Below are 26,106 nucleotides of genomic sequence, written 5' to 3'. Positions count from 1 at the left end.
AAAATACGATACTCTGTAAGGTGAGACATGCTTTGTAAAAATGAATCTGGAATGCAGCGCTTCCAGGAGTTATGCTAATATAACAGCAATATTTCTTGCATGGTAACAGTATTTTCTAAAATACCTTTCAGAGGCTTTATTTCTGCAATTAAGACAACTGCCCCTCTCACAAGGCTGTTATGAAAATATCTTGCACAAAATATTGATTTCTATGTAGGGAAGGCAGGAAGGGAGAAGCGACCAAGGCTGGGGGTGGGGGAAAGGGCAAGATGACATCTAACAGCAAAGTCAATGCGGTGGACGATGCAGCATGACTCACAATATTTTTGATCATTAAATATTTCTGGCATTACTAGCTAAGAACAGGAACAAAAATGAGCAAAAAATGAAAACAACCCAAAAGCCAGCTTGAGAAGAATATATTTACAGATAACTCATGCTGAGGAAACTGTTGCATTTATGATGTCATATAAAAGCTCATAATTTTGACATGGAAAGGAAAAAGGTCAGCTACGAACCTTTGTTTTCCATCAGTTTTAAAGCAGACAGGCCCAGGAACAACAGAGCACTTTAGAGAGATGACAAGGCAAAATGGTGTGGTAAATTGTAAAGAGAAAACTAAAAGAGGGTATTTTAGCAGCATGTTGGACAGAAGAAGTTAATGTCATTGACTCCTAGGTATCAATGGTTCACATGATTCGCTTCAAAAGGGCCAGTGGTTCACAACTAGGTTCGCGTGCACCTTCCCTTTGTAGGATCAAGTGTCCCTTAAACTCACAAATGATAGATATATACGTGCCATTTAAGAGTACAGCAGGGCTAAAAATGCAGATGTTTCCAAATGGATGCAAGTTCCTCTCAACATTAGAATACTCCCAAGAAATAGGAGAAAAGGGATCAGGAGCAAATGTACAGCTGGAGTAGCTGTCTGGAGAGGAGAAAGTATGGCAGAAGCAGGAGAGCTATCAGACCTTGTATCTCCCAACATCTCTTGTCAGAGACAACAAAAAGCATATCTTCACGAGCAAATTAATCATGAACAGACTGCTATTAATTCAGAGTACCCATAAGAAGCAATTAAAGCAAGACTGGGGTCCCTTATGAAGCTCCTGGAAGGAAAATCCCCACCACTGACTCAGGGATGTAAAAGAGTAGAGACAGTAGGATGACAGCAAACTTCCCTAAGCCTGAAATCAAAAATCCACACCATCCTCCTAACAACTTCATTACTTCAAACCCTCAGTACTGTTGACTAGGAAGTCCTGAATTGGGGATGAGCAAGACACGAGATACAGGGTCTCCAGTTTGCACCAGGTACTTTTTTTTGTATTTTGAAGAACAGCAGAAGCAGAGTCAAAGCTGTAGAGACCTCGGTGGTGGGCTGAGATTGTGGAAGCAGGAGATCAGAGCTGCCTGGGCCAGACTCGTGTTAGCAGGGTGATGGTGCTGCCCACAGCTTTATCTTGTGCGGCTTTCCCAAGAGAGAGGACAACTCGGAGAAAAGGGAGCATGAGCCTTCCTGACTAGAGGAATTGAAAGACACCCTACAGCAAGCCTGGACCAACAAAAAACCCACCAAACCAAACCAAACCAAACCAAACCAAACCAACCAAACCAAACCAAACCAAACTAAACCAATCATCTCTCTGGTAGACTGGTAAATCTGAGGTCAGTCCCTGGAAAGGGCACTGAGGGTGTGGTATTCCTTCTATTGAAGTCCACCAATTTTGAGGGGGTAGGCTTATTCACTAGATGATGCAGAGATGTTTTTAGTGAAATTTCTGGCTGTTTTGGAAATTGCTGGTGCTTCATGCGATGTGCTGGTATCTGTTAAATGTCTTAAGGAGTTATAAACTTCTACTAGGGTTTATACAAAATCTAAGATACTTGGCCTTCCTTTTATTGTCACGGTTTACATCTACGTAGTTAAATTCTGCCCCCTCACCCCGACTGTGCATTGTGTGTGCCCCGTGCTATCTCCCACATTGTGTCAGGGTGAAACTGGCTGCTGGCTTATTCTAGTCCCATGCCAGGAATGGGCTAACCATTCACCAGCCAGTATGGACAGTGAGTCAGTACTCTGGCTCCGTTCCATACCAACAGTCTCGGCTTCTCTGAGCCTGTTTGGATTCCACCATTATAAAATAGCCATCTGATGTAGGAACTCTGTCAGGTTCCCACTTTTTCAGTTTACTTTTAATGTTTCACTCACAGCACTTGTTTGGGAGTTGCCATAGCTTCATGAATCAGTCCTGGGTTGTCTTCAGATTTCCTTAACAACAATATTTCAGACACAGTCTTGATGGATCTGCATTTGAATGTGTCAGTTCTCTTTTTGACAGGAACACTTCTGGGGCCGGGCTGCCGACTATAGGTTCATATATTTCAAAGATACTTTCCAAAAGAGATGGCATGTATCACATACTTGGATAGCTCATTTAGTAGAACATGCCAAACCCAATTTTTGATGTCCTAATGGGTGAATATTTTGCTCTACATAAATTTGGTGCATACTGCTTCAACCACTTAGTGCTGTTTTTCAGTAGTTCTGGGCTAATGCAGAATTTCTGCTCTACCCACCTTCAGAAAGGCTGATTTTTGAGAGTTCTTACACGTTATCTCAGCAGCCTAGACTCAGTGCAGGCTGCTGCAGAAGCTGAGGATGAAGTATGAAGGCTGGAAAGGGGTAAATCTGTTTGGGTAACAAACAACAAACACCCTCATACCTTTTTTGTCCTTTCTTTTTTTCTATTCCCTTTTCCTTTTTTTTTTTTTTTTTAGCAACACTTTTCCACTATCTTTTTTTTTCATTTTACTTTTTTTTTCACTATGAACACTTCTGACATATTACAGTAATCAATGGAAACTATATGGCTGGTGAGCAAAAACCAGTGCAAAGAAATCAAACTAAGCAGCACATCTGTGTTTACCAAAGAACCTGACTAAAAAACAGAAAGAAGATTGTAAGATCTCTAGCCATAGACTATCATAGTTGTCACCCAGAAAAGTGCTGCATAGTATTTTCTTAGATGTGCAATGATATTATGTCCATTTAAAAACTTTTTTAGCAATCAGCTAAATTACTACTTCTGCTTTAGAAATTTTAAAATGAGCATGCTACAAATGCAGTGGGACTTCCTCCAGTTGGATGGTACCCCATGACAAGTCTCTGGTGTTGGTTCAGACAGTATTCTTTAGTGGCCTTTTTACATTTGAGTACTGCTACCAGCTCCATCTTTTTGAAACATGCAGACCTTTCCTTGCATGTTTCCTTGCACATACTCTGGCTGTTCACCTCCTAAGCTTGAGGGACAATGGCTTCTTAAATGCTGCAGCATGCATACTATATGCATACGAGAGCATTTTGTCCTGTATAAGGAAGTGAGAATGTATCTCAGCCAATCTCGATCTGTTTCTTGGCTGCAATGTAGATAAGATTGCTGGATGAGAAAGAGAAATTAAATCACTTACAAAAATGGATTTGCCACAGTGAACTATACAGTCAGGCCATATTCATAGCAGAGGCAGAATACATCACAAGGCAACACAGAACCTTATGCAAAACAAAGCCTTCCTCTTCTACAGGCAGGAATAGTACTTTGGTCTTAATCTTAAAAATGAGGTTTTAAAGACAGGATGCATAGGGTAATGATGGAAAAGGATAGTATTATTCAAGTGTCATTACACATTAGAGATAATAAAATAAGAATTGGATCCATGAGTTACGCAAGAGTATGCCTTGCTTCACCAGTGCCACAGACTAAATATTTTAGAATCATAGCAGGTTTCTTTGAGTACTAGGATTTTGGTTTGTATTCAGATTATCTCACACAACTAAATCTTATAATCTGCTTTTTATTCATAACATGTGGGACAGACACGTACATCTGAACCAGTCAACCTTGACTCCCTTTATAGTCAGTCAAGCAGAATATATACTTTTAGGGTACACCTGACTTATTTGAAACATCTACATTGGAATGACATGAATTGCACCCTAGAAAGGCCTATTTCTGCCCAGGGACTATAAAAGGAGACATGTCGACTAGCACAGATCTACGTGCATTATAGATGGATATTTGGTCACATGGATTCCTTTTCCTGTGAAATCATGAAAAAAAACCCCAGGCTGCCACCTTAACACAGCTCTCCTATTTCTGTTAAGCTATGATTTAGCCATCTCTCATACACTCTATTTTTTCACTTCTTTTGAATCACTCAAATAAGCCTTTTCTTCAGTTTCAAAGTCTAATAGCCTAGCATTAGGGTATACTCCTTACATCTCATGTACAGAAATTTCTGACAGTAAACTTCCATTTGCTCTGTATCATCCCATTAAGTTTAATCGCTCTGTAGTACTTCCAAACCATTGTTTTAGTCTTAGCCATTGTTTTACCATGAACGAAACATGCTCTCTTTCTCTTGTGTTCTCTAAAGCAACCAACCACCCCCTGCCCCAGAACAGAGGGTTAAGACTCAAGAACACGTTACTGCATTTGGACATAGTATTCTGTCAGCTGAGCCAGGACAACTATCGGTAGCTCAGTGTTCGACCTGACAAAAGACAAGACTGTAAATTTATACTGCTCCCACTGAGCGTTGAGATCAGCACAGTATCTCCTATCTGCCACAGTGATGTGTAGAAAATAACTATAGCTCAGTTAATGTGCCAGAACTTGTTAAACTATCATGTTGACCAACTTGTTTTGATCATGAATCGATGCTATAAGAAGGAATTCTCTTGAGAGACAGGAATTATCCTCATGGGCTTGAGTATGTTGCTGCTTCAGGGGTTTTTTTGCTACTGTCCTGCACTGATTGCTGAAATATCAATTTTGCTGTCTATTATTACTCAGGCTTGTTCAGCATACTGAATTTCACACTCCACTTCTCTCTGAAGATTGGTGTTCCGAATTGTTTTCCTCTAGAGGGGGATTAGCTTGTGTTTTTCAAAATAAAATCCCATCTTTTGGGGTTACATTAACCCTTCTAATCGCCTTTATATTCTTTTTTTTTTTCCTATGCAATTCTCCCTAATTTGCCAGCATTTTCAGAAAAAATTTTTTGCTTACTCCACTGTTCCAGATTCTTAATGGATGTTAAATAAAACCATATTTAATAACAATTAATACAGCATCTCTGCAACAATTAACTTTCTCCAAGTTCATATCCTAGAGTGACACCAGTTGGTGTTTACATATCACTCTTAATTTGGTTTCCTTCCAAAGAAATGTCAGATCTATCTCTTATAAATTATTCTGTCAAATATAGACATGAAAATACTTTATTGACTGTGAATCTACAGATATTTAAATCACCTTATGTTTATTATTTCCACAATTTCAGAAAATGATATATTGCTTGTTCTAAGGATCTGCAGGTTTTCCAATGACATACATTTGGCATATGCAAACACTAAAGCTTCACTTCCCAACCTCTACTCTTTAGAAGGAAAGTAATTAGTATTTTTGTATAGAACCTTTTTTTTTTTCTTTTGAAGCACAGAGTAACGTACATTCAGTGACATATGAATCTCTTTAGAGGAACAAACATCTTTAATTAAAGACATTAAATTGTAATTCACTTCAGGTAATAATAAATTGTGATGGATGCTCATTTCAAACCATCAATGAATATTTGTTTGCTCAAATACTAAAAGCTATGAAATTACTTATCACTGTCAAGGTATTAAGACTTAGGTTGGTATCACTTCCTTACAGATGTCTTGAGTCTCCCCTTCCAGTGGTGGACATGCAAGCTTACTGCGTCAGGCTGGTCAGAAAAACTAAGTTGCTAGAAGCTGGCTTTTTTTAAAACAGAGAAAAATATACTATGGAACTTTTTTGTCAAGAAAGAAACAAAACAACTGTTGTACAATACTTTTACAATGAAGGAAAAGGAGGCAAAATGGCTTAGCAAAACCAGTAACCTTGTAAAGGGCTAATCGATTGCTCTGATTTTCATCTACCTTAATGAGTAGATACTCAAGGATACACAATTATATCTCAAACTCGCAGCACTGCTTTGGGACTATAAGAGTTTGCTGCAGACACCATACAAATTATTACAGGGTGAAAGGTCTGGAACTGCTCTAGTTTGACCCTTACAGAGAGGTGGGACCATTGACACTCAGAACACAAAAAGGAATGTACAACAAACTGTTAAATTTTGCCTAGGATACTTAACTGCAGACACATTTTCCAGAACCAATTAGTGTTACCTCCCGCAACATGGAAACTAATTTCCAACCTAGCACACAAGGATGTAGTGAGTATATGTATGTCTTATGGTTTAGAACCTTTTACACACATTTTGGTAATTGTACAGACTTTCCAAACTTACCTCCTCTATGGATAATCAAAGAAGTTTCACTTCCAACAGGACATTCTTTAAGTATATCCACTACTTCTGCATGGCTCAGGTTCTGTACATTCTGCTGGTTGATCTCAACAATGAGGTCACCTTCACACAAACCAGGACATCCCTGAATGTCTAGAATTTGCTTCACCCTCTGTCCTGTAGGACTGTCTGCTATAGTGAAGCCAAAGCCCTGGGCCCCTTTCACAATGGTTAAGGTCATGAGTTCAGCTTGGGTGGCCCCAGAAGAAGCCATTGATACATTATCATCATGGGCAGGTGGTGGGAATGTGCTATCAAGCTGACTATCTGCTGGAATGGAGTGCAAGGAGTGTGGTGGTCGATCTGTTACGTCTGGAACAGACTGAGAAGTCCTAGAAATGTATTCCAAATAAGTTTCATAGTTATGTCTTCCATTTACCACTACCGGAGGCCTCTCCATTACTGCAAGGGGTGGCACCATGCTGTTGGCAGGATCTTCAGGATCAAAGGGCAAAGGGTATCCACGACATAGCACCAAGTTGACACTCTGACCAATAGGAACAGACTGGAAGAGTTTGACTACATCTGCGTGCGTATGTCCAAGGACACAAACTTCATTAATATAGACAATGACATCACCTGGAAAGAGAAGAAAAAGTAGTGAGACTATGAGGCAACTTCAGTTACTATACATGCAGTGCAATTTTTTTTTTTTTAATGAGACACAAGTCTACTACAAAATAAAATTAGATCAACATACTGACTTACATAGTAAAGAAAAAAAAGTAAATTTTCTCTGCCATCAAATGTAATACAAATAGACAGTAACAGTACTATTTCTTTTCTGTGGAAGCTCACAGCTGGAAAATGAAGTTGGACCCAGACATACAACTTTTCTTAACATTTCATCCCTATTTTTTCAACTGCTTTCAGTGCAGTCCACAGATTATTTTTTAGAAGATACAGTGGAAGTTTATTTGGAGGGTTGGTTGTCAAGAAACACCATTGTTTTGTGAAGAGTAAAAGTAAAAAAAAAAGGAAATAGTCCGCACTCATGGACTTAAGAATCAATGGATAGGGATGCAAGACTGCATGCTTGTGCATGAGGAAATACTTTCTGCATTGATCATGATACTGACAGTTTCCTATTAAATGTCATTACTTGCCATCAGACATCCAGAACTACTACAGTAATTTCCTATTCTAGGCATGAATTAAACTGCATCTTTCATATTGTAGAGATGTTTAGTGGCATTTTGTCATGGCTATGATGGTTCAAGGACAAAGACAGGACAAATTTTGTAAGTAGTTATAACAGATTTTTATTTGAAAAATCTAGGCAAATGTCTGAAAATCAGTTTAATATTTCCGGCTAAACCAGCTGGTCAAATAAAAATAAAGATACCATGTTTACCTCCCAATCTTGTCTCATGTAAACTACAGAGCTACCAGTCAGAGTATATATGAAAGCAGAATACTTTGTCAACAGGGTATTTGTGGGTCTCCATATCATTCATGCACCAACCAGCTACTGTTACTGAAAAGTTCAGAAATAAGTTCCAGTTCCTTCTTGTTGTTAGAATGGATCTACATATTTAAATTAATGATTTTTTTATGGCACTGTTAAGGTGCATATTAAAATAAAAATGAGTAATCAGTACAAGCGATATTCAGAACAGTTTGATGAACCACCATCAGTTTCCATTTTAATAAAACAATTCTAACAAACGAGAAGGATGTTTTGTTAAGAGAACTGCACAAGTTAAAGTATTTGTCTAAGTGAAGATCATCTTATTATCCTACCATTAATTAGGAACAAGAAATAATTTACACAGACAACACTGAAGTGTCTGCAAGGTACACAGTTCAATAACTGACCTATCATCACATAACGTTTTTTAACGGCACTTGAAAATTCAGCAATAAAATGAGAATGATTTAGGGAGGATCAGGTGGTTTGTGTGGAATTGCTTCAAGTGTATCTATAAAATTATGTCTTTCAAGTACTTCAGTCAAAAGATCTAATCAAGCAAACATCATGCCAGTGGAGGGGCTGTTTCTATGCAACAACAAAACGCAAAGGCTATTCCTATGTGAAAACGAAATGGTCAATTCCTACATGATTAGCTTGTCTAAAAGCCTGACAGTAATTAATTGCACATGTACATTGTGATTCAGAGAAAGATTTCTTCAGAGAGTGTCTGAGGAAAAAACGTTAAGAGACTTTGTTTAAATATTTGTGAATATTATTCACAGAAACCTTAGGAGCTACAAATACTGTCTTAAATGTGCATCATAAATAGATTTAAAACCATAAGCAAAAGCAGTAAGGTCACTTCACAGGCAGTGCTGAAAGAACTCCAGTGCTCTATCTCAAGCAGATGAGAGTAAAATAATTTTCCAAAGTCAAGATTTAAAAGACAGAAAGAACGTACTATACTAAATTATTGTGGTGATGGCTGCAATTCATTGTGATTTGCTCATGCCCTGGTATAGAAAGCTCTTACCTGATTTCTCATCCCTGGCTTCCACATCAGCAGTTAGGCTGACATTGCTCATAACAGGACTGGTGCTGTTGAGCTGAGTCCTCTTCAATGCATACTCCTATTTCAACAGCTTATGCCTTAATAGTTCCCTTGCAACTTTTAAATCCATACAGTATTTATTTCCCTGACTGCTGGCAATGCAGATATGTGGTGGGAGGAGACCAATCTGTTCATTCTCTCTTGCACTACTTAAGCAGGGTGCAAAAAGAATAATGCATTTATTGTGTTGGGCAAGTAAATCACTGCCTGCTTTCACTCCCTCACCTTATGCATTTGTACAGGATTAGCTATGATATAAAACTTACAAAAATATGTTTTCATAAATCAGAAAATCAGATAAACTAGTTGATTAAATAGTTTGTGCACAAGGAGTGCAGTCAGGAAATACATAAGCCAAGTAGCCCCTTTCCTGAGTCCCTAAACAGGCAAAACTGAACATCATAAGACCTTGGGTAAGAACCCCTTCAAATAAGAGCCCTGTGTTATCCCCCACAAGACAGCAGAAAATTCTCCAGCATCTTCCTGAATCAACATTTTCAAAGGTCTTTGTGATTTCTGAGGTATAACATGAATAGCATATCTAGGCACACTCTGAAGTTGTAACTCACTCAAAGATGAACCGTTTGGGGCCCATAATGCTGTACTGTCATCTGGAGAACATATGGATGAAGGTTAAGAGGGATGGGGGAAAGAGTATGAGTTACTAAGTTCAACTCAAAGAAACAGCTACAGTGGTGTTAAACTGGGAAAAAAGAGTTTCAGGTCATGAGACATGAACGAGGAATGAAAGGGTTAAATTTCAGAAATCCTTTAAATAAATCTCTCTCCCAATCCAACTCATTTTCCAGGCTGAGAGTCCCTCACTGCTGACACAGAGAGAAGTACCCGGCATTTGGTGGGAAAAGGGAGGTGAGTTAAGAGCATTACAGAGCCAGTGCCATTCTAACGCAAACTTCAAACCCACTCTACTTTAGGAAAACTCCCTGAAACGTTCCTGTAGCATATTTCTGCCTGTTCTCTCCTGCTGCTGCTAATAATAATGAGTGCATATGGACAAGCATAATAGCGATCCCCTTTATAATTACTGCCTGATTTTCTGAGCAAGCCATAGTCTGCCTCCAGAAATCACAGCTTCACTGTGAGTGGGTATCTCTGAAGTTATGCAGAACATTTATATTAAGCATCAAACTTTGTTTGGTTTTTAGAATTAAACCTACTAAAATGACTGGAGCTTGCTTACAGAATGACTGAGGTTGACAGGGACCTCTAGAGGTCATCTTGTCCAAACCCCTGCTCAAGGAGGGTCACTGAGAGCATGTTGCTCAGGATCACGTCCAGGTGGCTTTTGAGTATTTCCAAGGATGGAGACTCCACAACCTCTCTGAGCAACTTGTTCCAGTGCTCAGTAACCCTCACAGTAAGAAAATACTCTGTGATGTTCAGATGGCACCTCCCGTGTTTCAGTTGGGGCCTGCTGACTTGGTCCTGTCACTGGGCACTACTGGAAAGAGCCTGGCTCCTTCGTCTTTGCATCTTCCCTTCAGGTATAAACACACATCGGTAAGATCCCCCCAAGCCTTCTCTTCCCCAGGATGAACATCTCTGTACTTCAGGACAGTGGGATGCTAAGGTACAGAGATGTTCAGCCTGGAGAAAAGAAGGTGTTCTCCCCAGTTTTGCCTTCCTAAACAGCTTGTACAAACCCTACACACACCCTACCAACTGTATCTTACTTGAGATTGTTCAGGGATGGAGAAGGCTAGATGACGGAGCCACCATCTGAATAAGACTGTTGAGAGATGCCCAGCACAGCAGACAATAAATTATCCTGTCCCACATCTCAAACATCTACACCGTCATAAGAACAGATTCTGCTGTCCAGCAGCCAACGTCCAAATTCAGCAGAGTCAAAGAATGTTAGAGAAAACTGAGAGCAACCAAATTTGTCAAACTGTCTTACAATTACTGCTGCTTTACTTAAGGCTTTTGCACTTCACTGACAAATTTAGGGACACAGGTCTGGAGGGGACTTCCTGGATGGCTGAACCTAGTCCCCTGTTGTCCAGGTACAACACCGTATGTTACACTTGATGAAATCTGATGACTTCTTCATAGAAATACCCATGAAGCCCCAGAATATTTCACTTCTTTAACTAGTTTGCTTTGCTTATTAAAGTTTGCTGACCATTATTTATTCTGTCATGTAATGTTAATGGACTCAATGTGTGAATACTTGGTTAAAGGTTACATTTTGTTATCTACATATTTCAAAGCAAAAACCAGATATAAATAATCATTATCTTTTGTTGGTTTAGTGACTAGTGAAGAAATTTGTGAGCTTCAACATCCTCTAATGACAGATTCTTACTTACATTCCTCTTTACAATAATGTTGCAGAGTTAAATCTGACACCCTGGGGATTTTCTGCAAGCATTAATTTTGCAAAAATAACTTTTTTCACGCTTGAAGTGCTCAATCCAAACAGAATCTGTTTTATTGACATAACTCATTTCATCACAAATTATCCTGATGTTTCATGCAATGCTACCAGCTCCATTTCCCTCCCTTCTAAAGAACCTGTATTATTCAGGGACTCCAGTTATTGTTTCTGCTATGTTTTTATTACCTCTAGAATGTCTGTGTACACATCTTGTACTAGGTAAGTAAAGTTCCTCCATTTTCTTACCCATTCTCCCATCATTTCTATACAAACACTTTGCTTATTTCTTATTATTGTTCCCTGTGCACTTGGCTTCCTGGGTGGAATTTTTTATGGTACCTCAGTGAACTGAATTGCCTACTGGATTGTTGTTCTTATTATTTAGCATTCTTTAAACTATGGACTCCGAACGCAGAGGAAAAAATGTAAATCATATCTTAGTTGTTAATTTACAATCACATTCGAAGTTTAGTAGAAATGTCTCAATTTTTTCTGAGGGGTTTTGGATCAAATTGTTAGTATGTGTGTCCGTGTGCTTAAAATATGACAGAACACTGGGATGTGGTGGGGGTCAGAGACAGCTTTATTACCCCCCTGCAGCCAGCACAAGCCAACAGCAATGGAGCTAAAAGCAGCCCATGGTTTGGCAAACACCACCTCTGCATGACTCAGGCTGCATTTGTCTTTCTTTTTTTTTTTTCCTTCTTCTGCATTTATAGCCCAGGTAAACTCTACTAACTTCTCCAGCATTATTTAATCCCACTTGCATTTCTCAACCATATACTCTAAATTCTGCACATGCACACTTTGCATGAGCTTCAGAACTAGCAGTACATGATTACTTTATTGTTGAAGCTTTCCCTTCACCTGCCCACCCACATTATCTACTGTCGTTACCAGCTCTTTCTGTCACTTCTCAGCAGTGACCTTGTTTTCTCTTCCTGCAAAGTGCTGCAAGATTGCTGGTACTGTAGCCTATTAATAATAAATTCAGAGGCATTAGCGTGTTTCCAGTACTGAGATATGAAACATGGGGGTAATTTTAATAAAAATGGCATGAGATTGATGGTCATGAAAGAGGTGAAGATTTGTTAGAAATAAGCCAGTTTTACATACGCACATACAGTTTCTAGTAGCAGTACAGAGAACCAGTGCATGAGGGATCATTGAGTTAAACAGTAGCAGCCAAATTATATTCTGAAACTTTGAATCTCAACTTCCTTCCATTTGCCACAGGTATTATTCCAGTGTGTGAATAAATATCTTTTTGTTATAAATTAATAGAGGCATTTCTTTGGATGTAAAAGATTTTAAAATGTTCTGCATAAACAAAAATGCTCTGTTTACTTGTAGTCTGAACTGCCACAGAACCTTATAAAACCAATTTGGCTCTAGCTGCTAACATCTGCACAACATAACTTTTATAGACAAAAATAAAACCTATGATCCTGCAGTTCATGGTAGCCCAATTTATCTTTTTTGAAAAATTCTGCTGTACTTTTTGTTAACAGTAATTACATAATTACCCTTATTTTAAAAATAAAAATTACTTAATTATAACTACTTCTTAAAGGAGAATGCAGTATAAGATGAATATTGCATATTAATACTGAAATGCTTAAAACACCTGCCAAGAAAATTCTAACTTATTTCTTTTAAAAAGTAACATTAAATTAACTTCTAAAACGTATCAAGAATGTAACCTGGGGAGAAGTACATGTATATAGTAACCACAACTACTGACTTGAAGAGCTAAATTTAAAATTGACCACTTCATTATTAGCTTTATGACAACTTTATGTGATAGATAGTACTGTGGCAACCACAGAGAAATGAAAAAAGCTTCTGGGAGACATAATGCTGAACTGCCTCTGCACTCAGAAATAATTTGGGGACCACTTGCTGGTATGTGAAAAGACTGAACAGCCCATTAAAATACCTCTGTTCATACAGGCATGGAAGAACTGGCTCCCACTCTTCACCTGGTACAGAAGGTTTTACCCATGTGCTGACAAACTGCAAAACTGACAGGTAACCATGACCCACAGATCCTCCTTTCACTCACTGGACTCTGGGAACTGAGGTTCAGGGGAAAGAATCAGGGTAACAGAAATTATTATTTACTACATTTGACAAAAAGTGAAATCCCAATGTATTTCTAGGCATTCAGGCATTCAAACTTGCATTAGATAGGCCTAAATATTCCTCTTAATGAAACCTGAGCAACAGATGTAAATCAGCTGCTTGGCACATTTGTAATTCTACAAAGCATCATTCTAGAAGTGGTTAAGTAGGGGTAAATCTGTCCCCATCACTGGAAGGACTGAGCAGGGTGACTTGAATTCCAACTTGGCTTCCTCTACCAGGTCCAACAGAAGCATGTGACACAAAGATTTGTCTGCAACTTTACCCAAGATTCAAATCTGTCGAGTAAGCAGGTGCCATTTTTATACAATCAGTTTTTTAGAACCCATTTTAATTCTACTGTGACCCAATGCACATGCCTAATTAAAAAACTGTCTATTCAAAATTTTGTGCTTAACCAGCATGTATCGTGTAATTACACCCAGGCAGATGTGGATTAGTGTAAGAAACTATTTACATTTTATTTGTATTTTGCATATAGTGGTAAAAGCTATTTAAATAGAGGCATTTAACTTCTTTTTGGGAGAGGAATAAAATACATTTCAAAAAAATCTAAAGACCTTGATTATTTGCTGATCCAGTAAACATGAAACATTGCAGATTAAAAATGTAAGTAAAGCAATAGCAAAAGATTACTTAAATGAATGCTGCTCATAAAGAGCTAAAGAACAGGCAAATTCTTTCCCAGCCAGACAGTTTTTCACTTCTTCAAGCATCTGAAAGCATAGCATGGATGTTATAAATGCCACTTTACAAAAACGTCATTATTTAAAAGATGATAAGTCATTTGAAGGCAAGACCGCATAAAAGAAAAGGTCCAATATTCAAGGCAGCCTTCTATTTACAAATTATTTAAGCCTGTTCTCTCTAGGTTTTGCTTGCAGGAACTACTTGCACATCCTGAAATGCCTGGTGTGAATGAACCGCGTGACAAAACATCAGTAGATCTGAAGAGCAAGATAAAAAATGTATGTCATGTTTGCATAGCTATTTGGGATCACTTTGAAAGGTGTCACTGTGTGCAGAGGCTCATGTAGAAATGAAATCTTTTTTTTTTTTTTTTTTTCCTTCAGAAAAAGGAGGTCAAAATTTACAACACATTTGCTTTTGTACGCATAACATTTCATTTCTGTACGCAGAGCATCACATTTATCTAGGCAATGGCTCCCAGGAGGGGGAAAGTAGCCCAGCCAGCCTCCCAGCAGCCTAAAGGCATAAGGGTATGGCAAAGCATGATGTAAATACCAAGCAGCCCCTGTCCCCGCCTGGGAATCCTGGCAACGTGCCACCTGTCCCCGGTGGAGGACATTTGCAGCAGCATTGTTGACTGCACACCATTGCCACTGCTAATTCTTGACATAAACTGCCGGAAATGAAAGAGGAAGATGAATGAGGCGAGGAACTAGAAGGCGCATTTACAAAGAGGCTGCAGCACAAGGACAAATTTCTTTATATGTTGAAATATATATGGAACTGGGAATTTTTAGTAATAGGCAGTCATGTTTTACTCGTGAACACTGTGAAATGGTTAAAGTTTTTTTCTTTCTTTGAGTAATGCTAGCAACATGAGTATGAGCAATGACTAGTCACATACTAAAGTAGTACTTAGCAAAAATAACAGGAGTTGTTGGACACAAAAAATATGTGCAAGGACAGATGAGTAGAATTAGTCTCCATTTAAAATGTATACAGGTATAACTTGAAAGTTGATTTTGATTTTAGAGATATTATGGTTTCTGAGGACTTTCCTTATGACTCAAGTGGACATAACTGCCAGAACTGGGGCGGGTTTATAACCCTGTTGTCTATTTACTAAGACCATGATTTCCATCATTGTTTTTCTTGCTCCACTCACAAAGAGTGCTCATCCAGGTGCCTAACTTTAGCAGCTGACTCTCTGAGATCCGTGCAAATCTGATTTCATTATTGGTCAGGTTTTAAAGAATTTAAGGTTTTTAAATTAACTTACATGTAAAGTTAGAGATTAAAAGCTTTGATTTGTGGAATTTTTGTGCATTCATTGCTCAGGTCCACGTTCTGCTGACCAAGCTCAATGGAGCTGCCAGCCCTCAGCACCTCTGAACATCAGTGTGCTTATTTCAGAGCTAAACCATGGATGGGGAGCCAAACACCAGGCACCAAATCTGAAGGTGTTACTATGATGTATTGTTTAGCAAGTTCAATCTATTACAATAACATGCATCCAAATGCTTCCCATAGGAGATGTTTACAATTACTGTCACCCCAGATGCCACTGTTAGCATTATAAATTCACTCTCAAACTTTATGCTGAAGAATCTGATTTTGGCTAAATATTTTGAGTCCTTAATCCTGCCAGTTGTAACAAACTTTGTGCTCATTCACTGCTTCATCCTAGTTCTTAGAGCTTCTACTGTCTTGCCAAACCAGAAATTCAGAATATCTATGTGTGCGTTCATATTTGTACATATACAAAAATCTTCAAAGCCTGCTGTATCTTCAAAGCAGTCAACTGGATTTACAAGGTCAGCACCTTGTCAGCACCAGAGATAGAAACAGATACTTTGAAAGAAGTCTGGTTTACTACAGGTTAATGCTTTTATGCAAAATTAAAGACGGGAAGCATTAGATTTTTATCAAGTAGAATTTAAACGTATCAAAACAGTGACATGACTTCCAGTTAAATAAGTGGATTTTTACTAATAGTCTACCGTGTATAAATACCTCAGTGCATTTAAAAGGGAGTCATCTTTGATTACCAGTTTATTAACAAATATCACAAACAAATGAATGGCTAGTGTATGAGTAATTCTCTACTTAAGAGTTTTATGAAGGCCACCCAACCTTTAGGTTGATACATGCTTGTCTTACGTATTATCTCTATTTTATCTTTTTTGATAGTAAAATCCTCAACACAAAAGCTACCTCTACTTCACAGAGCTTCTCACATAATTTCTATACTAAAAGATCTACTCAACAGCTTTTCAGGCCTGTATAAATACATTACTTGCTTTAAAATTGTATGGCAAAGAGAAAAGTGGAGTTCCTTTTGGTTCTCTCAGGTTTTGCTGTATTTTTCCAGGTTAATAGAGGGTAATGTATTATCAAACTGACCTTCCTTTCCAAGCAAATGTTATCTTAATATCTCTAGAGCCTCTTTCATTGCCAAGCACTTATTTTCAAGGACAATATATTTTTATTCTTTGCAAAAAATTTTAACACCTTCACCACTGATTAATTTAGGCTTTCTTTTCCAGCCTTTTCCTCAATACTACACTGAGTCCAAACTACAAAATTCAGCTTGCATAGTATTTTTTTTGTGAGATGAAGGAGGCAAAACCATTAACAAAAGTCCCACAAAGCCCCATTTTTGAGGCTGTTTTGTAACACAGAGAAAACTCTAGCCTTATAATGGTCAGGAAAAGGTCACTTTTCACCCTTATAGCTGCATGGCTAAGAACCACATTCTCCTTTTATGAGGAATATCCAATCTCCCACTCGCTATTCTGCCTCCCCGTATGTCTCATTCACCTTCTCTATTTTCTGTTCTGGTCTGTAAGCTTTCTGAGAGAGGAGAATTTGCAGTACTCTGCAGTACAGTTTATAGCACTGAGGAGTCACAATTTCGTTATGACTTCATCTCCACTGCAGTAAATATTTGAACCATAATAACACCACTGCAGGGTAAATACTCTACCATTTTCCAGTGCAATGTAGGGGTCCAGCTTAATGCTTGGATCCTGACACTTGCCACAAACTAAGCTGCATTATGGATACACCAATTACTGCTCAGCAGTCAAACTTCAAATTTCATATATAAAGGGGCATTAATCCTTTGTTGTGTATGAGAACGCATCATATCTTCCCTTTAGAAAATAATTAATTTTCTGGATGTTTAAATTCATTAATTTGTTAATTAGCTAATGCACAAAAGTAAATTAAAATGGGTTATTATGAATGACTGTGATACTGTATCAGACTATTTGTTCAGACCGAAGAAGCAGTTTGCTTGCCATCTCCTAATGTTCTCACTGTGAATCATCCCATGGGTGGCCTGTAGTTAAAAAGCCCCTCCCCAAATGATCACTGTATCTGATTTTTCCTCAGAAGGCTACCATTTGTTGTCATTTTCTTCCATACAATATTTCTATCCCGCTCCTGACAAAGCAGGTGGTACTATCTCTCCTGAGAGCGTATCGCTTCCCTGTCCATCAAAAATTGAGAGTAAGTTGTAGTCTCCCATCCGGTTGGGCATAGTAGCCAGTGACAGAAGGCAATCCATGGAAAATTACTCTCAAGCATATTTGATGCACAACTTACCCTGATTCGGTAAGCCTGTGAAAATGGTGGGCAATGGGACAGTCATTTCACAGGCTGCCTTCTGAGAACCATCTGCTGCACGAGAAGTGCACAAAGAAGGGTGAAAATACGCAGGGATGCTGCCATCAGAGAGAGGAGATAACTAAGCACGAGCAACGGATGAGCATGCGTGCTGTGGGATACAGGAATGGAAGGAGCAGGAGGAATCTGGGATGTGAATGCCAGCAGCAGAGTGCTAGAGAAAGCGGAAAGGAAACTGCTGTGCATTGGGTGCTTTGTTCTTCCCTGTCTTTAAAAATATCCTAACTGGCTGCGTGCCTGAGAGTCCTGTCTTGCTTCAGGCAGGCACAAAAACCCTAGAGTATATTGGTGAATCCTGCTACAAAAATTAATGCTTTAAAAACGGATGGCAATTTGTATTGGAACTGCTTTTGTTCTTTTTGCTTCTTATGACAGTTCAAGTACGAAATTATTAATTTTTCAGGCTTGTGTGCACACAATGCTCACATAAATGCCCCGCCAGAAAGCAATTTCCAGACAAAAACCACAGTAAGGTGTCAACTGTATATATGAGTGTTTTTTAGAAATACAGTGAAATGACAGCCATTCATTCCAACGGGGATTACAATCAGAAGAATTGTACCTAAGGTTAAACTAAAAAAAACGAACAACTTTAGGTAGAAAAATGAAAGCAAGGCTCCTTGTCTATTTTAATTCTTTCTGCACTTACTATAATCAAGAAGATACAAGTTCATTAAAAGAAACCAAAAATTGTCTTTATGAATCACTCAAACCAAATCTGGGGCTGCTGACACTAAAAAGAGAGACATCACTACAAATAATATTGTCCTACCAGCAAAGTTCAGCATGGCTGGGTGAATGAGTTTGGTGTTTGTTTGACTTGGTGTGTTTTGATTTCATGGATTTTACAACAGATATAGCAGGGAGAATGTGCACCTGTTCACAGGACCATAATTTGTAAAGTAGGACAAGCTTTTACAGTAACGGAAAACAATGTACTAAATGTTACAATTACAAATTATATTTATAATATTTTCCCCTAATTTTACACTAATGAAATGTATATATTATGTTCCCAGCTAATATTTAGAGAATGAATCACAGAATTTTCAAACTGGCAGCTTTTCTCAGTAAGGAATCCCAAAATTGACAGATTTTACATACATAAAGATAAACCAATCAATCGATATATTTAATGTCTAGTGAACCTGGAATACTGTAAACTACTACTGAAACATTGTCCAGACTGGATCTTCAGGGCTAATCGATAAGCAGAATTATAGTTAAACACTGTAAAGAATCCATTTCTGAAAAGTTCTACCCTTATATTTTCATTGAGAATGAAACTATCCAGTCTTTTCACTATGACTCCAAAAATATGTATACTACTATCCCAGTGAAGGAACAGCACTACTAGCATTCCCATGGCAAGGAGTATTCCGATTGACTGGGGACAGTGAAGGAGGTTTACGCAATGCAAAAGTCTGATACCGTGCTGTTAATGTCACTATAGCACAATTAGTAACACCTTTTCTATGAACGATTTAATATGCTAGGGATAACTAATATGACTGTTTCTCAATGTACTTATTTTTTATCCGATGAAGACCATAAAAAGAGAGGAGAGTGACTTTGGTATTTGCACTGATGACATCCATTTTCTTTCTCAGACTTCCAGGATTTATTGCAACGACCTGTGGATTAGAAGCTGAATATCATGAAGCACCTCTAGCAGAACTCATCTAACAGGTACTTTTGGAAAACAGAGGTATGCATATTTTCACACTTATCCATATAGCTTCAGCTAGCTTCAAAGACAGTAGTGATTTAGAAAGTGAATCAGTGGTCCCTGTAGTCTGAACACTGGAGAGTGTGTTTTGGATTCTGAGGCAATCCTGAGTTTATGTAACAGCAAGCACAGATGATTGTCTGATGCAGTGTTGCTGATAACCAGAGGTGGCACATTTTCTTCCAGCTGTGTTCACTTGGGCTTGAAGGCACAGGACAGCTTTTACGCTGATGGAGCTGAGACCATCTGCCTCTATGTCCAGCTTTAGGCTGTTGCTATCAGAAAGAGCTCCATAGCACCAGAAATCCCTCAAAGCCAGCCTAGTGCAAGAGGGCTCGGAATAGTGGAACTGATAATGTCATTTAAGTGATGTGTAAAAAGAGAAAAAAGCAAGTACTAGCAGCAATGGAAGGAGAAACATAATGGTGTGGAGAAAATGTAGGATAAATCCCTCCGGTATCGGTGCCTACTGTTCCACATGCTGGACAAGAAAGCTGAAAGGAATTTCTGTATTTGCACAGTCCTTGCATGTGAGTAGATAATCTTACAAAAAACATGTTCCCCAAACCTATTAGTGTCTCTGTCCTGGCATGCAAAAAAATGATACCATCATTAAAATGAGTAATGTCAAAGATGAGGTTTAGTCTTCTGCACCCACTGGGAAGAAATGTTTGCACATAGTAAACCTCCTCTGGAGTCCAGTCAGGTTCCACTTTGGATTATAACTGAATATCTTCCCAAGCTGGTTCTTACCCACTCTCTACATTTCTTCTACTGAAGAATTCTCCCCCTCTCCCCAACCATGAAAAGAAGTAGAACGAGTACTTGTCTGTATAGTTATTTTCATGTCATTAAAGGGAATGTGCAAAAGCAAGACTGTTTAAGATGACTGACAATATATTCTTCTTCACTTGCACAAACAGAATCCATTTGGGAAGGATGCTCTCGAGGCATAACAAAGATTTTGAATACCTAAGTAAGACCCAGATGTGCTCTGATACCAACAAGACGTGAAAGAGATTAAAAGCTGTTGCCATTAAAAGAAATTAGTTACGTGAGCATTCTGCAATTGCCTCAAATCCCTCACTCTCCCAAATTAAAAACCAGATGCGCTGCCTAATTCAAACAGAAAAATACGAGGTGTGCCTTCATCTAATGGCAAATTAATACTGTTGCATCAAGTTGACTGAAATATAAAGAGGTGAAAGAAAAAGGAATAAAAATTACATGAGCTTAATGTGATTTCTGTCTTTTCCAGCTAAATCGGGATTTAAAAGAACATCTAATTCCATCAGTGATAGCAATATAATAGTAAGGCTACAGTACATGAGAAATTTAAATTACTCTGAAGGAATTGGTTTGATGTATAGCCTATCCCTAAAAACTGCGATTGCAAGGTGCAAACAGAGGTGACAAAAAAGTCACGGTAGCCCATGTAATTTCTAAGATTTAGAAGAACTTGCTGCCATTGCAAGGAAAGAGTAAAAATCTTGCTGAAGGCTGTTGAAACAGATGCAATTATACTGTACAAGGTTATTATGCATCACTGCTTGCCCACTGGACAGGGCTGCTCTCAGCCACGGGAAGGCTATCAGGCACTGTCTAAATACGCTGACTTTCCCCTTCCAGTCTGGACTCAAAGAGGGATTGTTTCAAGTCTCTTTTATGTTATCTATTATATACCCCGAGAGAAAACTTTCAAATTCAGGATATGACAGATTAAAGGTCTCCTATGTGCATTCAATGTGTTTGCATTGTGCAAACAGATTTTGATACAGTCTTTACTGAGATTACACTTTATATTTTATCCTTTGCTTTAGGGCCCTTGTTCCAGTCCCTCGTTTTTCCTGTACTTGGTCTGGCTCTTCCCCTCAGCTGCATTCCAGCTATGTGTGTGTATGAGAGAGAGAGAGGGGACCTGATGTTGATTTCTATCACCACTGTCACTCCTGCACTTAACTGGCAGAAGACCTAAATCAGGGACAGCCTGGCTTTTCCCGTCAACCCAAGAGCATGTTCAATACAAAATTCATAGTGGAAGAAAATTAGCTCCTAATTCTAACACACACATGCAAAGTGAAGTTAACATCTATATGTGGATATTTTTCTATGTGGGAAAGTCAAAATCCGTATCCCTGGGATCAGGCTGATCACCGTAAAAGTGACTGCTCCATGGCATGGAGCCCCTCAGTGATATACCTGTAAGAATATTTGATATGATGAAATAATATAATATTTCATCTACCTCCCCTAGTTCCTAGAAAGAACTGCATTTGTTTTCTGAAATGGACTAAATTTTATGGGTTATATATATATATATAAATGTATATATAGTGACACCCACACATATGTATTTTTACACAGAGATACACCTTCAGCACACCTACCCACAGACATACACATAGCAAACCACTTCATCATACACATTCAATATCTGCTATTCATTTTATAAACAATGTTATATTACCACCTATTTAACAGTTTTAGATACATCCGGATACCTGCACTACATATAATATGCATATCTTTGTTTTATAATGGATTATCTCTAAAGATTGTGCTTAGAAAAAGTATTATATATTTGTAAGTGTGACACAGAACTGGATGACTTGGGTCAAACCCTGGGCTTTGGAAATTGTTGTAAAAAGACCTGGGGTGCTGTCACCTTGGGGAGCGCTGCTGCTACCGGTGTCACTGCTGGAGCACCAGTAACGCTGCACCACTATGTCTATGCCTCTACATACACTACAAACACGCATGTTGCTTTACAAGTTTTAAGAAAATTCTTATCACTAGGAGCTTTGGTAAATGGAAAGATAAGACACACCTGGTAAAAAAGAGGTTATACAAAGAATGTGTTTTCTGAGAATTTTTTTCTAGGTTGGGGTTGTCCAAGCAGAAATTACCAGTCTGTGGCAATTTTGCTCAAATAGTTAAATAAAAAACCCTCTAAAAAATAGAAACATTATGGCACAGTTTTTCACTGAATTTTCCTAAGCTCATATTCTTTTCAATTTTAAACTTTTTTTATTAAAAAAAAAAATGCCCACATTTTTTGAAAAATATTACTTCCAGTTGACTTTAAATTACATATATTATGCTTAGGCAAAGCAGAATTCATTATTCTTGTAGCAAATGAAATGTTTAAAATATCACAATCCTGCGTTCAGAATGGACCAGACTATCGAAGAACAGTATTTACAACACTGTACAGTCTAAAATAAAAATCCATCAGCTCGGCACCTTGCATGGAGTAGCATTTCTGGCGTGCACAATCGCTCAAGTGCAATTCTTATGATTAGCCCTATTTCCCAAAACAGTTCAGAACTGTTTTTTCAATAAGTAGGAACTGCACTAGAAACACTCTTATATAATAGTGAACTGCATTTCCTTTTGATGCAATCAAGTTTGGCCTAAAAAATACACTCTGTCTGATATACAGAAAATACTTGGAATAAGACAAACTAAACAGATTGCCATAAACAATCTACCAAAAACCCAGAAAGCTTTTTTGAACTCCTCAGTAATGATGCTGCTCTTCTAACCTGTCTGGAAAACAACCAGAGGTAGAATGATAGTATTTTTAACTTCACCTCTCTATGTTAGAACGACGCCCCCCCCCCCCCCCCCAAATAAAGCAACCTCCTAAAACGATATAAAAAGTATACATGCAGAAATGTAGTAAAACCTTTGGTACCATGTGTAGCACAGCAGCATTGCATGAATTTCACATGGATTTTTAGAGGAATCTATGCCCAAACCCACCTACTAATTAAACAAGGTTAAATACGTGGTTGATTTGTGGTGCCAGTGATGAGGTCTGACGGGAGGCAGCGTCTGTGCTGTGGCTGGATGCTTTCCTCGCCAGTTGCCTGAGGACAACCTGCCTGAGCCCACCAGGCTGCCTTGTGGCGCATGGAATTTTCTAGAGGTTGTTCTGAAAGAAAAGTCAGCCAGGTTCCAGTGAACAAGATGGGTCCTGAGAGCCCTGGCTGAGGCTCTGGCCAATATCAGGGCAATAATTCTAGCAACATGATAGAGACAGTGGTATGATTAATGCTGCCCTGCACATCTAGTACGTCTTCCATTCCCATACAATTGCAATGATGTTTCTATAAAACTATAACCTGTATCTCTCCATCACAAGACTTGAAAGCATTGTCAGGTTCCTATTACTACCTCAATTTCCTCTTTTTCCAGTTTCCCACCTCTTTCTGCTGCCTGCTTTCTCTGAATCACCCCAGCACAAAACCACCATTTTTTCCTGTGCTCTTTCAGTCCTTCACAGTGTTACAGGCACCCCCAGCTCAGCCCTGCCAGCTTCTGCAGAGCTGATGGGTTCACAGGATTCAAAGGGGTGATTTCAGGCCAGTAACCATCAGCCGCTGATAACCCTTGCTTATTGAGACGTGTTATTTTGTGTACGTACAGGTGGAATAGAAAAGATCATGCATAACAGAGCAGCAGCATAACCCAGCATGTTTCATGACTCACTATTAGCTTATAAATAAATTTTCAAGGAACACACCTCTCAAGGAAAGAAGTGTCCAATATTATCTGACTTTTCCTCAGCAGTACCACAGGTGATGTTCAGTATGGCAAAGAAAGTTTCAGTAAATACTGCGTACAATGATGCTGATTTTAATGCAGAAGAAATTAGTTGAATATAAAGAAATTTAATTTACTTTCATTAGGAGCTGAAGAAGAAAGCAATACATCAAAAGGAGTTAAAGTGCCAGTGTTTAAAAGATCTATATTCACATCACTGCTCTCAGACCTTTCTCGCAGAGCTCCTTTTCTTCTCTTCTTTAGTACCTTGCCCTCCCCTCTCCTGCCTCCTTCTACACACACACAACGCACATAAACACCCACTCTCCAGCCATCTCTGAGCATAGTGTTACTGCATTTTCTCCTTCCCTCCCTGCAGTAGAAAACCAAATTGTCTCATCTTCAGCTACAGCAAATCCCAGTCCAGTCAGTTTTCTCCCAGTCCTGCATCCACCCTCTGGTGATGGGACCCTCCTCTCCCACCACCCCCGATCTGGTCACCCCCTGAGATGGATAGCTGAGACCTGGCAAAACTCCTGAGCTTCAGTCACCAAGAATTTCTGCAGGTCCTGTACACGGCACTGCTCCCCTGTGGCACCTACCGAACAAGGAGATGAGCAGAAGCAAGTGGGTGCTGCCCAGGCAGCTGCTGCAGCATGCACGGCGCACAGGGTAGCAGCATTGCATCTCGAGCTCCACCTCTGTTCGCTGCCTCAGAACCAGTATGGCACTTGGGTGACTGCTGGAGGGGAGAAGACTTTTGTGGAGCAGAGAGAGAGAAGGCTGGATGAAATTTTCCAGGGGCTTCTCACATCGCATCAGAGTTAACTTCATGCCTGCCTACTGGTTTGCAAAGCGCTCCTTATGTTACTGAGAAATTTTCATTATAGGTTTTTAAACAAACAAGCAATTTTTTAAAATGTCAGAATCATCAATTACGAAGAGGCTGCTGCATCAGTGCTGGGATAAACCTTGCTCTTCTTACAAAGGCTATGTGAACAGCTAAACAGGGTCATATGAGAGGTGATCTGTGCTAACATCCAGATTCTGGCAACAGGCAGTGAAAGATGCTTTAGAAGTGAACTGATAAGAAAATTGCCTGAAATGTCTCTGTAACCCCCATTAGTTAAAAGTTCACAAAGCTCCTGGAATATGATTTATATGCCTGGAAATGTTTCTTCACCTATAATATAATTCTGGATTTTTTCACTTTATGCCATACATCAAATGAGAAACTCAGAGCCCTGACAAAAAAAAATTATGTACATGGGATTGAGCACAGATTTCTGTTTAAAAGTATATTGCACAATTGGACATATACAGTATTCGACCTAAATATCTTAAGCTGAGCTCCATTAAGCTTCTCTTAACTAACATTTGCAATTGTTATGATAGGAGTTGCTAACGACAATAATTATTGGACTTCACAAAGTTCTAAAATGACTGTTTCTGGTTTTGGATGAGGAATTTCAGGTACAGAGATGTTAAATAATTTGTTCCAGTAAAATATTTGCTAACTGTCAAGAAAGTATTCCCATTCTAAATATACAACTGAAACTGTATCTTAAAAGCCATGACTTAATTTATTCTTAAATTTTCAAAGGGTTTAAAATTCGCTTTAAATTTTAGCTTTAAAATTTGTTCTTAAAGAACAGCTAAAGGCAAATGAACAGTTGAATTTCTGAGCTATCAGATTTTAATACAGATAGAGATTGCATTTGGTAGCACAAATGTGGAGGCAGAGGTGATTATGCATTTCTTAATCTATATGATTTTGAATAGAAAATGAAAAAATATTTGAAATTCAGCTAAATGTTTACTTTTTGTTTTGATAATCAAATGGTATAAAAAAGACCTATATGCCAAAACAACAAAATTAGAAGAAAATCAAAGGTGGCATGGCTAATGATATTAAAAAGTGCAGTTTTAGATTATTAATTTCATTAGTGCAATATGAAGTTCTCACTTCCCCTGTCATT

General features: G+C 38.6%; 1 protein-coding gene across 6 annotated transcripts in view; it reads right to left on the bottom strand.

The window, feature by feature from the left end:
- The window catches only part of MAGI2 (membrane associated guanylate kinase, WW and PDZ domain containing 2), a 761,916-nt gene that overhangs the window by 119,924 nt on the left and 615,886 nt on the right, over positions 1-26,106 (bottom strand). For all 6 annotated transcript variants that reach the window (XM_080391914.1, XM_080391915.1, XM_080391910.1 and 3 more), the window contains one exon: positions 6,343-6,978. In XM_080391914.1, the coding sequence (XP_080248040.1) occupies positions 6,343-6,978 (636 nt within the window). The remainder of the gene's footprint in view (positions 1-6,342; positions 6,979-26,106) is intronic.

This window comes from Falco punctatus, assembly GCF_963210335.1.
Source record: "Falco punctatus genome assembly, chromosome: 6".
In the NCBI taxonomy this organism is placed as follows: domain Eukaryota; kingdom Metazoa; phylum Chordata; class Aves; order Falconiformes; family Falconidae; genus Falco; species Falco punctatus.
This window is presented reverse-complemented; position numbering and strand designations above follow the sequence as displayed.